Source organism: Dryobates pubescens, chromosome 4 (genome assembly GCF_014839835.1).
Source record: "Dryobates pubescens isolate bDryPub1 chromosome 4, bDryPub1.pri, whole genome shotgun sequence".
Lineage (NCBI taxonomy): Eukaryota > Metazoa > Chordata > Aves > Piciformes > Picidae > Dryobates > Dryobates pubescens.
In genome coordinates this window covers 20,453,391-20,468,804 of record NC_071615.1, presented here as the reverse complement: position 1 = coordinate 20,468,804, position 15,414 = coordinate 20,453,391, and the positions used below count along the sequence as shown (strand labels likewise).

At 42.5% G+C, this 15,414-nt stretch overlaps 1 protein-coding gene across 1 annotated transcript in view; it reads right to left on the bottom strand.

Moving 5' to 3' along the window:
- The window catches only part of KIF15 (kinesin family member 15), a 35,088-nt gene that overhangs the window by 11,916 nt on the left and 7,758 nt on the right, over positions 1–15,414 (bottom strand). Inside the window, exons 9-22 of the mRNA XM_009898399.2 lie at positions 14,146–14,355; positions 13,931–14,056; positions 13,357–13,479; positions 12,130–12,253; positions 10,463–10,554; positions 9,258–9,467; positions 8,516–8,693; positions 8,041–8,182; positions 6,294–6,435; positions 5,786–5,983; positions 4,798–4,905; positions 3,886–3,991; positions 3,016–3,181; positions 840–990 (exon numbers count right to left, since the gene is read on the bottom strand). Of these exons, the coding sequence (XP_009896701.2) occupies positions 840–990; positions 3,016–3,181; positions 3,886–3,991; positions 4,798–4,905; positions 5,786–5,983; positions 6,294–6,435; positions 8,041–8,182; positions 8,516–8,693; positions 9,258–9,467; positions 10,463–10,554; positions 12,130–12,253; positions 13,357–13,479; positions 13,931–14,056; positions 14,146–14,355 (2,076 nt within the window). The remainder of the gene's footprint in view (positions 1–839; positions 991–3,015; positions 3,182–3,885; positions 3,992–4,797; positions 4,906–5,785; positions 5,984–6,293; positions 6,436–8,040; positions 8,183–8,515; positions 8,694–9,257; positions 9,468–10,462; positions 10,555–12,129; positions 12,254–13,356; positions 13,480–13,930; positions 14,057–14,145; positions 14,356–15,414) is intronic.

Sequence of the window (15,414 nt, the reverse complement as noted above, 5' to 3'; positions counted from 1 at the left end):
GATGTCAGAATTCTTTTCCAAAGAAGCTTCTTACTCCTTCACTGATTAACCCATCTCCATCAACATTTCCAAAGCCATTTCTTCAGCTGAAAACCTACTACTTCATCTTGGATATTTCTTGTAGCCTGAGGAGGAAGTGTGGCCAGCAGATTGAGAGGGGATTCTGCCCCTCTGCACTGCTCTAGTGAAACCTCACCTGGAGTACTGCATCCAGCTCTGGAGCCTACAACACGGGAAGGACATGGACCTGATAGAGTATGTCTAGGGGAGGGCTAAAAAAATTATGAGTGGGCTGGAACACCTCTGCTGAGGGAGCTGGGCTTGTTCAGCCTGGAGAAGACTCCAGGGGGACCTAAAAGTCGCCTTGCAGTACCCTGAAGGTGGTACGGTAAGTCTGCAGATGTTTCTCAGTGCCTGGAGTGACAGGACAAGGGAAATTGTTTTTAAATGAGAGAAAAGCAGATTTAGATTGGATGTGAGGAACAAGTTCCGCACCATGAGGGTGCCAGAACACTGCAACAGGTTGCCCAGGGAGGTAGTTGAGGTCCTGTTCCTGGAGATATTCAAGGTCAGGCCTGACAAGGCTCTGAGTGACCTACTTCAGTGGAGGATGTCCCTGCTGACTGCAGGAGGGTTGGACAAGATCATCTTTGAAGGTCCCTTCCAACCCACACCATTCATGATGCAAAAATCTTGCGCTGTGTAAAGGTTGTGGGTACACCTTCCAAATGAAACAGCAGCCAAACTACCATCACTTGTGGTATCTATTACTGATGAGAAAATAAATTAAACAAGTTACACATGTAGCCAAAGTCTTTGAAAATCCTTGACTGTCTTACACAAAGCTCAGTTTTCATTGCTTCTGCTTCCTGTGTTTTGACCTCAAGTTGTTGTTTCAACTGATCCGTCTCAAACTTCGCTACTTCCTGCAGGTTGTCATAGTCGTCCTGCAGGCTGGCTTTTTCTTCAAGAATCTTCTCATGTTCCAGCCTTTAGTAAAGAAAAAACAAGCAAAAAACCCCACCAACCCCATCCACAATATTAAGGGTTTGCTTTGATATAAAATACTCTGCTCAGTATTTTATAATCTTCAGTTAACTTCCAGAGTGCAGCTCTGCTAGAAAGCAGTGACTGGCACAAATGGGAACACTTCCTTGAAGCTTACACACCACCAATTTTTGAAGGGCACCAGAGAAGGCAGAGTTCTCTTTCTGATCCTTAGAAATAATCTACTACTTATAAAATTTTATAGAAATTTCAGTCACCCTCTTGAGAACTGCATTTTTTAATTTATATCTCAGGATATTAATATCTCAGGATCTCAGGTAGTGATAGGACTAGGGGGAATGGAATGAAGCTGGAGGTGGGGAGATTCAGGCTGGATGTGAGGAGGAAGTTCTTCCCCATGAGAGTGGTGAAGCCCTGGAATGGGTTGTCCAGGGAGGTGGTTGGGGCACCATCCCTGGAGGTGTTTAAGCCCAGGCTGGATGAGGCTCTGGCCAGCCTGATCTAGTGTGGGGTGACCCTGCCCATGGCAGGGGAGTTGGAACTAGATGATCCTTGTGGTCCCTTTCCAACCCTGACTGATACTATGAATGTAATGCTTTTTTTAAGCCAGATGTTGGGCTAAAGACTCTGCTACAATGATTCTGACACCTACATCTGCTTGGCTGACACCTAGAGTATTTACTCCATATAAAATCTTTAGATAATCTAGGCAAGCCTGGGTGATTTCCCTCTAAATTATAGTCCTGAAAACTTGTTTCATTTAATCTTCCACAGAAGTGCAAGGGCTGCCAGATGTGTATTATGAGTGCTGTTATTGATGGAGAGCTCACAGGAAGTCAATACTTTTGCTAACACAGATGGCAGCGATGAAACCACAACATTTAATTTCACTTCCAGGCTCCCATCCTCACAATGAATCACTCAAGAAATGACTTCAGCTAAGACACAACTCACCAGAACGCAATAACTTAGCTTAAGAGGAATAAAACAACAGCAGTCACCAACCCCAAACCAAAACCCAACACACACACCCTCCCCCCAACAAACCCCAATATTACATTAAGGGACAATGAGCTGCTGGAGTGGGTCCAGAGGAAGCCACAGAGATGATCAGAGGACTAGAGAACCTCTGCTCTGTGGGCTGGCTGGGAGAGTTGGGACTGTTCAGCCTGGAGAAGGCTCCAGGGAGACCTTAGAACAGCCTACCAGTACCTGAGGGGGGCTGAAGGAGAGCTGGGGAGGGACTTTTTACAAGATGACAGGACAAGAGGAAATGGATTGAAGCTTGAGGAGGGCAGATTTAGAGATTAGGAAGAAACTGATAGTGAGGGTGGGGAGACACTGGAACAGGTTGCCTAGGGAAGTCATGGATGCCCCCTCCCTGAAGCTGTTCAAGGCCAGGTTGGATGAGGCCTTGAGGAACCTGGGCTACTGGAAAGTGGCCCTACCCATGGCAGAGGGGTTGGAACTACATAATCTTGAAGGTCCCTTCCAACCCAAACCATTCTATGAATCTTTGAACTAAGTCACACTAATGATTAAAAAGAGCTCTGATTTTCATCTCTTTGTAATAATGGCAATTTGAAGCTTTTCAATAGACAAACTCCAGTTTATTTTTATAGTTTTTCTGCTTGTACTTTTAGAGCAGCATTGTGATGTCTCCTGCTTCATGTGAGCAGACTGAGAAATAAATTAATTTTTAAGATTCAATTGAAAAAAAAAAAACAGGGAAAAAAAACCCCATGACAATGAAACTAGTCCTCTTTTGGAGGTCAGTAAATTCATAGGGATAGCCTAATTAATGGGAATTTTGGTTTGCTACAGCATTTTAAGGAAGCTTGATTTTATTTTCTAATTTTACCCTATTCCTCCTCATGGCAATTGAGGAAAGGACATAAGCACAAACTAACAACTTTGAACAAGAGATGTAAAGTGTAAGTTCCCATGCAGAAAAGAAGTAAATCACTGGATGATTAAGGGATGCATTTTACCAAACCACCAACATACCTGACACTGTCCAGCTGGAACTGCACATCCATCTGCCTCCCAGAAAGCTGGCTCAGTTCTTTTTCTTGCTTTTCCCTGAAGGCACCATACTCCTGTTTTACAGCAGACAGCTCCTTGTCTGCAGACTGCAGGACAATGCGCAAATCACAGACTTCACTTTTTAATACTGTCAAAACCAAACATTCCATAGGTTACTTAGAAAACTGCCAGACAGAAGATAAGTAACACTACAGAATATCCTGGGAAAGGCCTCACAAAGCTTGAAACATTTTCAGTGGAACTGGGTGGTGAGACACTGGAATAGGCTGCCCAGGAAGGTTGTGGATGCCTCCACCCTGGGAGCATTCAAGGCCAAGCTGGATGAGGCCTTGAGTAACCTGGTCCTAGGGGGAGGTGTTCCTGCCCATGGCAGGGAGGTTGGAACTAGATGATCTTTAGGGTCCCTTCCAATTCCAAACATTCTAGGATTCTATGAACCTTGAAGGTCCTACACAAAAAGGATTTGTAAATGTAAAATGTCAATGAAACATTGACTGTAGGACCTAATAACTACAGGCAGAATCAGCATTCCAGACAATATTCCTGCATTTCCATGGACCAGTAGGGGACTTCCTCTTTAGCTGATGTTTTGTTTTAAAAATACTCCCTTCCCATCCAGAATGAAGTTTGAATATTGTATGCTGTGTGAGAGTGGGCAGACAAAAGCTATTCTGCAAGAACTGGGGACATTTTAAAAAGAAAAAAGGTGAAAAAAAGAAGTCAAAGCAGCAGAACTAACAACCTAAACAGTTACTCAGTAAATGCTACTGTGGATTCAAAACATGGAGAACTTCAAAACTTCATATGCAATGTCAGTGTTAAAAGACTTACTGTCAGTCTTGGTTAGACTGTCCTGAAGTTGCTTTTCAAGTGTTTTCGTCTGTTCAAGGAGCTCTTGGCGCTCTTTACTCCACTCATTCCTTTCAGATGAAAGAAGCTTGAGAAGAGAAGTAAAAATGTTAAGTGAAAATGCAGAAATAGCTAAGTAACAGGGTTGTGATAATCTAGCACATATAGCACAGCATATAGCACAGCACTTCAGCTGATTATAAAGAAAAATGCATCTTGTATTTAAGTTTGATATTTAGTGAATCTGAAATACACAGAAGTGCAGAAAGAAAAACTCCAAATATGATATCTTTAAAGACATTCTCCTATCTGAGAAGTTCATTTAAAAGAAAGCCACAACTTAGGACCTAAGATATACTTCAGAACACAGCTATCAGAAATGAGATTGATCTGGGAAGAACACAATGAAAAACTGGGATTGTGAGGGAGCTGGGGTTGTTCAGCCTGGAGAAGAGAAGATCCAGGGGGACCTTAAAGCGGTCTTCCAGTACCTGAAGGGATCCTACGTGAAGGCTGTAGAGGGACTTTTCTTGAAGCTGTCTAGTGATAAGACAAGGGGGAATGGTTTGAAGCTAAGAGAGAGCAGGATTAAACTGGAACTTAGGCAGAAGTTCCTTAGAACGAGGGTGGTGAGACTCTAGAAACGGCTGCCCAGGGAGGTTGTGGATGCCTCCTGCCTGAAGGTGTTTAAGGCCAGGCTGGGTGAGGCCTTGAGCAGCTGAGTCTTGTTGAGAGGTATCCCTGCCCATGGTGGAAAGGTTGGAGATGATGATCTCTGAGGTCCCTTCCAACCTGAGCCATTCTTTGGTTCTATGAATTAACACTGCAGATTCCACTAGATGACCCAGTAGTATGAATGTGGCAGACAGCACCTTGCCATATATACAGACTCACCTCCTGTATCTGGGCAGAATGATGCTCCAGTTTGTTAATATGCTGCTGGAGTTTTATATTCTTGCTTTCCTCTTCATCCAGCTTTGTCTGCATTGTGCTCAGTTGCTCCTGTAACACAATAGACACTCAAAATTAGAGCAACCATCTTCCAGTTATTTCTCACACACCATATGACAGACTGTGCATATTAAATGTCAAAATGCCAACTACTTTCTTTTTATTTATAACCTGAACCAACACGAAACTGAACATTCAAAACCAAACTGGTATCTGAAGTGGCTGATTCCTCCTATTGCTAACTTAACTGCCAGAACACAAGGGCTGAATGCAGTAAATACTTGGTTTTCAGACACATGTTGATGTTGAAGAAACAAGGCTTTAAAAAGAAGTTACTCAAAATATACACAAGATAAATTCCTTGCAGGAGTTCTGCACTATGGCAAGCATCACAGAGGGGGGTTGGCTCTTGTGTCAGTATATTACATGCACTAAAGCCAGCTCCAGCTTCTAAAGAGTAGTTCAGACAACTTTGTAGCACTCTTCTGTGTGACAAAAGGCTTTCCCTGTCCTTTAGGAAAGGGATAAGACAATTGAGGTATAATGGGGGGACAGCATTATTGGCCAGGTATCTTCCAATAATGCAGTATTGTATATTAAGCTTGGGTATTGTTCCAAATGTTGCTATCATCAGAGACCTATCAAGAAGCTTCCTAAGAATCAAGTCATCAGGTTAAAACAGTAAAAAGTTTAAATGCCCTGTATACCTCACAGTGTTTATGTTATTCAACTCACAAATCTATTTCACTATTCTAATTGTAAATCCTTTTCAGTACAATGGGTAATTGCAGAACTGTTCAGTCAAACCCAAAATATTCAGTGCTTCAGTTTCCCATGCAAATTAAAATGGATTTGGTGTAAGTATTTCACATCAAAACCTGCTTTAGGATGGAGCGACACATACATTCCAGTTTTTATTAACAACATTTACCTGTGCCACTTTGAGCTCCTCAGCAATGGCCTCATAGGCTTGTTCACTCATCTCTGGAGGGATTGGCTCTTTCAAGATGTCATCCATGAGCTCTTCAGAAGGCTGGAAATCTTCAGACTGAAAATCTAAGATTTCTGGGCTGATTCGTGGCACTAGGCGGGATCTGAGCTGGTAAGCTTTTGTTGGAGTGGTTATGTTCTGTTAGGAAGATGACAAAGCAGTCTTTAACTGTAACAGGGAGTGAAGACTTTGCATGGTATTGCACTGCATAGTTCTATAAGCAGAACAATGAAATTAAAAAAGCTCAGAGCAGCAGGTTCTAAACCTAATCTGCACTTTCGCAGATTTGTCATCTGATGAGCAGTATTTCAGCACAAAAAAGGAGCAGATCTGGTTTTCACTTATGGATTACACACCAGAGCACCAGGTTAAGGATCAGACAAATCAAAGGCTGTGCTTTCACACAACTCAGGAGTGTGGGTGCTTTTCAACAAACTCACTCTCATACCTTCAGAGTTTCTCTATGCAGCTTATGCAACTGAGAGACTTCTTGGCGCTTGTGTACTTTGGTTGCCTCCAGAATATTTTCCAGATGCTGGTTTGCTTTCTGAAGGGATTGAAGCTCTGATTCCAGTTCCATCTGCTTTTTCCTGTTTAGGAAGTGTGTTACGACTGTCAAAATGACCCCAGCACTATGCCCTCCCACAAGTAAAAAGAAACTGCAGCATTGTCAGTGAGGAAACTGCAGCTGAGCCCTTGCCCAAACATTATTTTGAGAAGAAAGTCACCACTGCTGTATTAAAAAAAGAAAGAAACAAATATTAGGAAACTAAGAAGCTTATTTGTGCAAGCAGATGGATAACTAAATGTGTCAGAAAAAAATCCATTACATGGTAAGAAATAAGCTGAGAGCTCTGCAATTCTTTTCATGAGAAAGTGCTATCACCCATACCAGTATGGTTTTAAGCTTAAAAATGTTATCCAGTTACATGACAAGCCTGAACTGCTGCTTGCCAGGATTAAAGAAAATCCCTTAAAGATTTTTTTTTTTTTTTTTTTTTTGGAAGTGCTGCTCTGTTAAGATTATTTTGCCCTCTAAGAGGGCTTTAACTGAAATCCAGCAGTTGAGCAGGAATTTCAGAACAGTTGTCCTTAGGTCCTTTGCAGAGCTACATGCTGGTTCTGCGCTGCTTGGCCTTACTGACAATCGTGGGGTCAGCCTCTGCAGCCAAAAGGAAATGCACTGCTTCATCTTTTGGCAGTTTAATTCTATGCCTTTCCCTCATCTTTTTAGCATCTGCAAGAAAACTTGAGAAATACAGAGTAGAACTTTACCTGTGACTGCTATTTCACAACTGAAAATAGTGTACATTGATGCTGTGAAACTGTTTGGTCTGCTTAGTCAAGTTACAGCATTGAATTACACTTGCACATAAAATTAAGCATCCAGTTACTCTGAAACGAGTTTGCAGTCTAGTGACATGCAGAGGCTTAATTAGGCATACTTCTGTGTGACTGCACTCCACTAAGAAAGTGTCAGTAACTGATAATGAAAGTGCATGCATGCTATCAAGAGAGCAAGACAAGCACAAAACATGAAATACAGACTAGGAACACACTGAATGGCCAGGAAAAGAAAGTAATTGATCAAAGACTCTGGAATAGGCTACCCAGGGAGGCTGTGGCTGCCTCCTCCTTGGTGGTGTTTAAGGCCAGGTTGGGTGAGGCATTGAGCAGCTGAGTCTAGTTGAGAAGTATCCCTGCCCACAATGGAGAAGTTGGAGTAGATGATGTCTGAGGTCTCTTCCAGCCTAAGCCATTCTCTGATTCCAAGATGTAAAGAAACCATTGTAACTAATGATAGAGAACAATAGCTGGATTGTTGAATTGATGAACTCAGCAGATGATAATATGACGGTTTATACAGTTCATGGGTTTGCTGCACAGCTAAGAATGAACCACAGATTTGTACAACTGCCAAAATGAGCAAAAAGGACATCACAAAGATCCACTAATGGGAGCTGAACCTGATAAGGGCTGGATCAAGCTAAGCCGTATCACTCACTTGCATAGGCATATGTGTACATGGAGATATTAGGCAGGCCTTGCACGTTGTCTTGTGCTTCTCTTAATGAGAGCAACAATAGAGAATTCTTCCTGCCAAGAACATACTTAAACTGTTATTTTTGGGATCTCAGACTAACTTAAAAAAAAATAGAAAAGAAGTAATTATTTGAAAACATTTTTTGTCTCACTTGGTCAGCTCTTTAAATTCTTCGTATTCTTGTTTTGAACTTGCCAGTTCACTCTGAGTCTGCAGCAGACGTGCTTTCAGCTTTTCAACAGATGCCAGGGAGTTGCCTTCCACTGATGTGGTGGTGGAATATGAATGATGACCTAAAGAACAAATAAATACTCTGAGATACCTTGAATACTTAGAACAGCACAGCAGCAACTGCTTGAAGACAGCAGGTATTAGCAACAGGCCACAAGAAAACAAGTCAAATAATTAATATTACTGCAGTCTTCATGACAACTAAGGACAACAAAAAGACTATGGCTGCTCAAGGATCCAAACTCCCCATTGCTTTATTTGCTCAAAGGCCAAGCCTTCAGTCACCACACAGAAGGCGGCAAAAATCCATCAAGATGCACCTTTTCAACGCTGGACTGCACACAACGCAAATACAGCAAGCTTATTTAGCAGTAAAGCATTAGCAGAGTTTTTACCTCCAGTATTTTTCTCTGTGGCTGAAGCTTCCAAAAAAGCTTTTTCTAGTTCTGCAATGGTCTGAGCATCGATTTCTTGAGCCTTTCTGACTGACTTTAAAGAGCGCAGCTTTTTGTTCTCCTCTCTGAGGTTGTGGTTCTCCATGGCATACTTGGCAACTCGTGGGTGGTGTTCCAGCTGTGACAAGCAGTGTTTGGCTCAGCAGTTGGTATTTTCCAGACAGTGCTATACACACCTAGCTGTTGCTCTGCTACATTTAATAAGCTTGAAATTGCAATGGAAGAAGGATAAAAGGTATTCCCTACAGCAGTTAAAACTGCCCCAATTTTTGTTTTGTTTGTTTTCTTACCTCCCTTGGAATGTGCTGTCAAAGACAGGGGGTTTACATTTTGGGTGTTTACTCTTTTAGTGGCAATAAAGCAGTAGCTCTCCTTAGTGCTTTCAATACCCTTTCTCAGCTACAACTTTGAGAGTTGGCTTTCTTAACACTGTCCCTGCATGCCATAGTAATGTTTTTGTGTGATTGCCCTGACTTCTGTATTATTTCCCTGCTTCACTTGGGAGCTGTTATGCAGGGAGGGAAACTCCATACATGGGAGATGCCTCTGTAAAGGAACTCACCACCCATCCTCCTCTTTCCTGCCTTTCCTAAAATGCCTGTATCCACCACTCACACAACTCCATTACATAAGCTATTCTCACAAAAAACTAAGTTCTAGAAAGGAAAACCCAAAGGCTTACCTGTTCTCTGAGCATCTGCAATTCCTCCCTCAATTCACTGAGGAGATCCTCCTGCTCCTTGGGCAATAAGCTCCCACCAGCCTCCCTGTGCAATCTCTCCAAGCGAGCAATGTGGTCTTCACGGAACTTAACTATCATTTTATTGGACTGAATAAACTTCTCCTTCTTGGCACACAGATCTTCCAGTTGGGCAATTTTCTCCAAAAAATTCTTAGAAAGTACATGTACAGATTGGTAGAAAAGGGACAGTTACACAAGATAAAATTAAGCTGCACATCTCACAGACAAATCATGCACAACTTAGTTAACAGTAATTTGGTGAATACACAGACTACAACTTGGAGCAGATCTGTAGAGAGCAACAGACTTTGTTGCTAAGGTAGTTGGAGAAAATTACTTTAGTGTCATTTACAGCAGTAGCCAGATGAAGATCAATTTGGGCTTCGGCCCTGCTAGGTCTCTTCCCTCCCCGTCTACTCTGCCCTGGTGAGGCTGCATCTGGAATATTGTGTCCGGTTCTGAACCCCTCAGCTCACAAAGGGCCTCAGAGAAATGTTTGAAAGAGTCCAGTGCAGAGCCACAAATCTGCTGAAGGCAGTGGAACATCTCCCTGTGAGGACAGGCTGAGGGAACCGGGGCTTTTCAGCTTGGAGCAGAGGAGCCTGAGGGGTGCCCTTACTCCTCTTGATAAAGATGTGCAGGGCAGTGTCAGGAGGACAGAGCCAGGCTCAGCTCAGTGATGTCTGGTGATAGGACAAGGGGCAATGGGGGCAAACTGGAGCAGAGGAGGTGCCACGGGAACAGAAGGAGAAACTTTGCACTGTGAGGGTGCTGGAGCTCTGGAGCAGGCTGCCCAGAGAGGTTGTGGAGTCTCCTTCTCTGGAGAGATTCAAAACCTGCCTGGATGTGTTCCTCTTTGACCTGCCCTGGGTGATCTTGCTCTGGCAGGGGGGTTGGACTGGATGATCTCTGGGGGTTCCTTCCAACCCCTGATATTCTGTGAGAGCCTCTTAAAATCCTCGTACTCCTGAGGACTACAGATTTTACCTTAAATATCATTTGACTGAGTTCCAAATCTTACTGCCTTTGGACACAGTACTTTTTTCCAAAGCCAAAGGAACATCATGCAAGACAATCTACTTCACTGTGCTTGTTGGTCTCTGAGAGCACACAGAATGCCCTCAGAAATATCTGTGCTTTCTTACCTTCTTTTCGCCTTCTGATTTCTCCCAGAACAACATCGCTTCAAGAAAGTTGTTCAGGTAATTTGTGGTGTTGTTTCCTTTTTCAACAGCATCTGCAGGACAAGTCAGAAAACCAAAAGCCATATTTAATAAAAGACTTCTTAACTAGGTTTTCCTAAGTATATAATGTGCCAGTAGTGTAAAGGAAATGTAAACTAATTCTTTGATGACCGGTATGATTCCTCTACAAAGATCACGTGCCATACCCAGAGCAAAGTTTAGACAGTAATTCCTAGTCACCTAGAAGTGCTGATAAAGAACAGAGTCAAAATACATAATTGTTTAATTATCAAAGTTGTTCATGCATTAAATAGCTTTATGATGAACTTTCATTAAAAGAATCAATCTGCTGAGTACATCCATAACATGCAAAGCCCCTCTGAAATTAATTTGATAACCCCAAGCCATTATTGGCATCATTACTACAGTTTGTACAAATTGAAAGTGGTTTTAAAAACTGGTTTATGAGAAGGAAATTCAAGAAAATAAACATGAATTAAGTGGATAATTAGTTAATTCATCTGGAAAGAAAGTATCCACACAAGGGATGAAAAAGGTTTAACTAATCCTCTTCAAACATTAATTCAGAATAACTTTCCTCATTATCCTCACACAGGCAAGGCTACTTATTTATAGAAAACTATCCACCAGAGCATCTAGGTGCAGACCTACCCTGAGATACTTTAATCAAGTTCAAAATGCCATCATGTAAGCAGATTTCACATTTGTGTAAGTGAATACTGCAAATACAGTTGAGCTGCACAGCCCTAATATATCAGGCTCTGGGTAAAATCTCTTCAGTGCTTAAGCATCATCACTTGATTTCCCTCAGAACTCGATCACAGGTCTAGACATTTTGGAGCCCTTTGTCCATCTTCATGTACTCAAGGACAGTGATTCAGTGTCCTATGTAATCACTGACTTGCTTTCACTGGTTAAATCTAGATGCAAACAGAGGAAAACTCTACCACAGATGCTTTACATTAGCCAAGCTTTTCTAAGTAATGCAGTAACTTCTATTGCTCTATTTCTTGGCAAGCAAACTCAAGAACACAGCAGAACTTACAAGACCAAGTTTACTACTTTGTAATTATTCTAAGGTAGTGTATTTGAGCGAGAAGTACACATAGTAGAAAGCTAGGCTGGGATCTGCATTGGAGACAATGGCCTAGTGAAGAGCTGCTGGAAGAAAAAGAAATACAGAAACACCCCCCCCATGAACATCTTACATTGAAATCAATCTTTTATTAAAAGGTAAGCATCTTTCTAAGAATCCTCCTGAGGAGGCAAAAAGGGAAGCAGAGGAAAAAGTGTATTAGGCAGCGCTTTCAAACTGGAAGAGTATTGCAGGCATTCTGTAATTAAAACCACAGCCCTGCACACCAACTTAGGAGAGGAAGAACCTAAAATCACATTAACAGTTCCTGCAAAATATTTGCTACAAATACAGGCAATGGAATCAGTAAGACAAATGCAGCCTCTGTAGATCAGTGTTACATTTTAGGCTGTGCCTTTAAGCTGTTTCCTATAGAAATAGGAACTGTTCAGAAATTGAATGAATTCCATAAGGCTCCAACACTCTAGGCTACTAAAGTAGCAAGATGCCTCTCCTCAGCCCCAGCTCTTACCTTGTGATATAGAAATATAAGGCATAGATGGCACTGAAGTAAGTTGAGCAAGCTGCTCTTTCAACTTCTTGACCTCAGCTTGCAGCTGGCTCACATTTCCCTGTGTGTCTTCATTGACCACAGCCTTTCATAAGTACATTAAGAGAAAATTAGGAAAAGGAACAAATAAATATCTTATACTTTATAGGATAAGAGAAAACTCCGAAGACTGCAAAGCAACAAACCCACCAAGAGGTCACTCCATCTTAGGAAAGGAAGAGCCAGTGGAAAAAGCAATGTTTCATTTAGTGAGAAAACAGTGAGTTACACTTTGGCTAAAAGGATTGGTTAAAAAATGTAATGTTTTCTGCAGAATTGTGTCTGAAGCTTTTTGACAAAGCACTTTACACTGAAGACAGTTGTTCCCAGCCAGATGCCAGACTGTCAAAACCCACTCATGAGAAATTATATTCTGGGTATTAGTATATAAAAAACCCTATTAGAATTGATTCACCATTAAATCAAACTTTGAAATGACAATTTTAGTTTTCATTAGAAAAAGTACAAAGTAAGTCTGCAATGAAGTGCCCTGAGAACAAGCAGCGAATACACACTACTGTCAGCCATCACCTCATCCTCAGCTCTTGTACTCTATCCATAAACAAAACCAAACAAGTGCTTTACAAAAGTCATGTCAGAAAACCCATTTAGGAAAGCAAATTTAGGATTTTAAAAAGACGTTTTATTCATTTAAATTAGTGGAAGCATAAGAGTATGTCAATGAAGCTACCTTGTTTGCTGATGTGTGCTTTAAATCACAGAATGGCTCAGGTTGGAAGGGACCTCAGAGATCATCGCCTCCAACCTCCCCACCATGGCCAGGGACACCTCTCAACTAGACTCAGCTGCTCAAGGCCTCATCCTGCCTGACCTACAACACCCCCAGGGAGGAGGCAGCCACAACCTCCCTGGGTAGCCTATTCCAGAGTCTCACCACCCTCAGACTGAAGAACTTCTTCCTAAGCTCCAATCTAACCCTGCTTTCCCTCAGCTGCAAACCATTCTCCCTCATCCTGTCTGTAGACAGCCTCATGAAAAGCCCCTCTGCAGCCTTCCTGTAGGATCCCTTCAGCTATTGGAAGGCAGCTCTGAGATCCCCTTGGAATCTTCCCTAGGCTGGACAACCCCAGCTCCCTGACAACCCCAAATGTATTGTGCAACAACAAAGACATTGAGTAACTTCCCTACCTTGTTTTTAATCAGCTTTGCTCGCTGAGCAAAATTGAGAGTGGAGAGTGTCTCACCAAAGCACCTGGCTCCTGGGTGGACGTTGGCAATTATTGATGTTTTTGCATTGCCACCAAGGGAATCCTAGGTAAAAACATGGAAGTCAGCCTCGTTTGTGTGGCTTAGGTGACAGCAGGAAACCATCACCTATAAGCTACTTAGTACTCCTGCAGTTTCTTCTGCACATTAGGCTAACTCTGGAAATCCTGTCAAAGGTTTGAACACATCTGTAAGCATTACACTGTGACACACAACATGTCCCAAAGAACAGGGATGAAGACAGAGGCTTCTTTTCCTTTAAAACTTGCAAACTTGTAATAGGAGGTTATGAGCATAAACAAACGTGTCTTCAGTAAACAGCAATAAATTGAGTGCAGTTCTGTTTAAGCAAAAAAAGCATTCTTCCACCAGCACAAAATGGAAACAAATTTTTTATGTACCTGAGTTCATTTTTTTTGAGCAAAACCCCCAACCTAAACAAGTATTTTTTTTCTCTATCCCAAGCAGCAGATGATATCCAGAGGATCTATATTACCCGTAGCAGAAAGGTGAGCTTGGAGTCCCGGTAACAAATGTGTCTCTGTTTGCCATTACCCACATCAACAAGTGCTGTGATGACCAGGCCCAGGCAGCTGAGCGATCGATTGATGTTACCTGCTTCCTAAAGAAGAGAAAACAACAAAGGTCTGCTGGATGGACCAGGGCAGCAGCACATCTGAAAACAGATGCCACAGCTATGACAGAACTAACCTTCAACCTCAGCCCTTCTGTGTGAGTGTCTTTCTGTCTCTCAGACCCTGCCAGGTCTACCAGGTTGAGCAGGGAAGATCGAATGTTAACGACCTCATTGTTTTTCTCCATGGATTCCACTGTGATGGTGAAGACTGCGTGAGACCTTGAGGACTCCCTGTTCATTGAGGTGGATGCCACACGACGGTTTCGCCAACCCGTAGTTAATACCTAAGTGTGGAAAAGACATCCAATAATGCTTGAAAGAGCCCAGTGCAGAGCCACAAAGGTACTGAAAGCAGTGGAACATCTCCCTGCTGAGGACAGGCTGAGGGAGCTGGGGCTCTTCAGCTTAGAGCAGAGGAGCATGAGGGGTGCCCTCATTCCTGTTGATAAACATGTGCGGGGCAGTGTCAGGAGAACAGAGCCAGGCTCTGATCAGGACATCCAAGGACAGAACAAGAGGCAATGGGGGCAAGCTGGAGCAGAGGAGGTTCTACGTGAGCATAAGGAGAAACATTTTCACTGTGAGGGTGACAGAGCCCTGAAGCGGGCTGCCCAGAGCGGTTGTGGAGTCTGCTTTTCTAGAGACATTCAAAACCCACCTGGATGTGTTCCTGTGTGACCTGCCCTGGGTGATCCTGCTCTGGCAGGGGGGTTGGATGATCTTTCAAGGTCCCTTTCAACCCCTAACACTCCGCAATACCAAGTATCTCAAACTCTATTTATGTGCAGCTGACATGAACAGCAGTGAGCACATTTCAGTGCAACAGCTTTCAACAAATACCAAGGACAAGATGTGGGATTTTTTTTTTTTAAGTTTTCCCTTGCACAAGTATTTTAAAAGTGAAAAACTACAGCTGCAGTCAAGCTTCATAACAGTATTCATTACAGTATTAACGTCTTTCCTCCAAGAGTGCCATTGCTGGTTGAAAGCAAAAGTCATCCCACACTGGTGTATGCTAGCAGTACACAAGATTAAAAACCATTTAAAGTCACATAATTGTTGTGTGTGTGTGTCTCTCCTTCGTGGAGAAATAAAGCTGACAATTTCTGGAACACACACACACTGCCTAATTAGCAACAGAAGAGTACATCTGCTATCTTAGAGATGTGTAAGGTAAGCACCAGGGAAATATTGCTGTCATTGCAATTTATATAACCCAAACCCCAGGGCTATACAATTTCCTACGTGTCAGGCACAGTCAGGAAGCACTACCTAGAAACAGCTTTTCAAGCTGATTGTAGGGGAAGAGGGTGTCAAACACTGTGCAATAGAAGTGCTTTAAT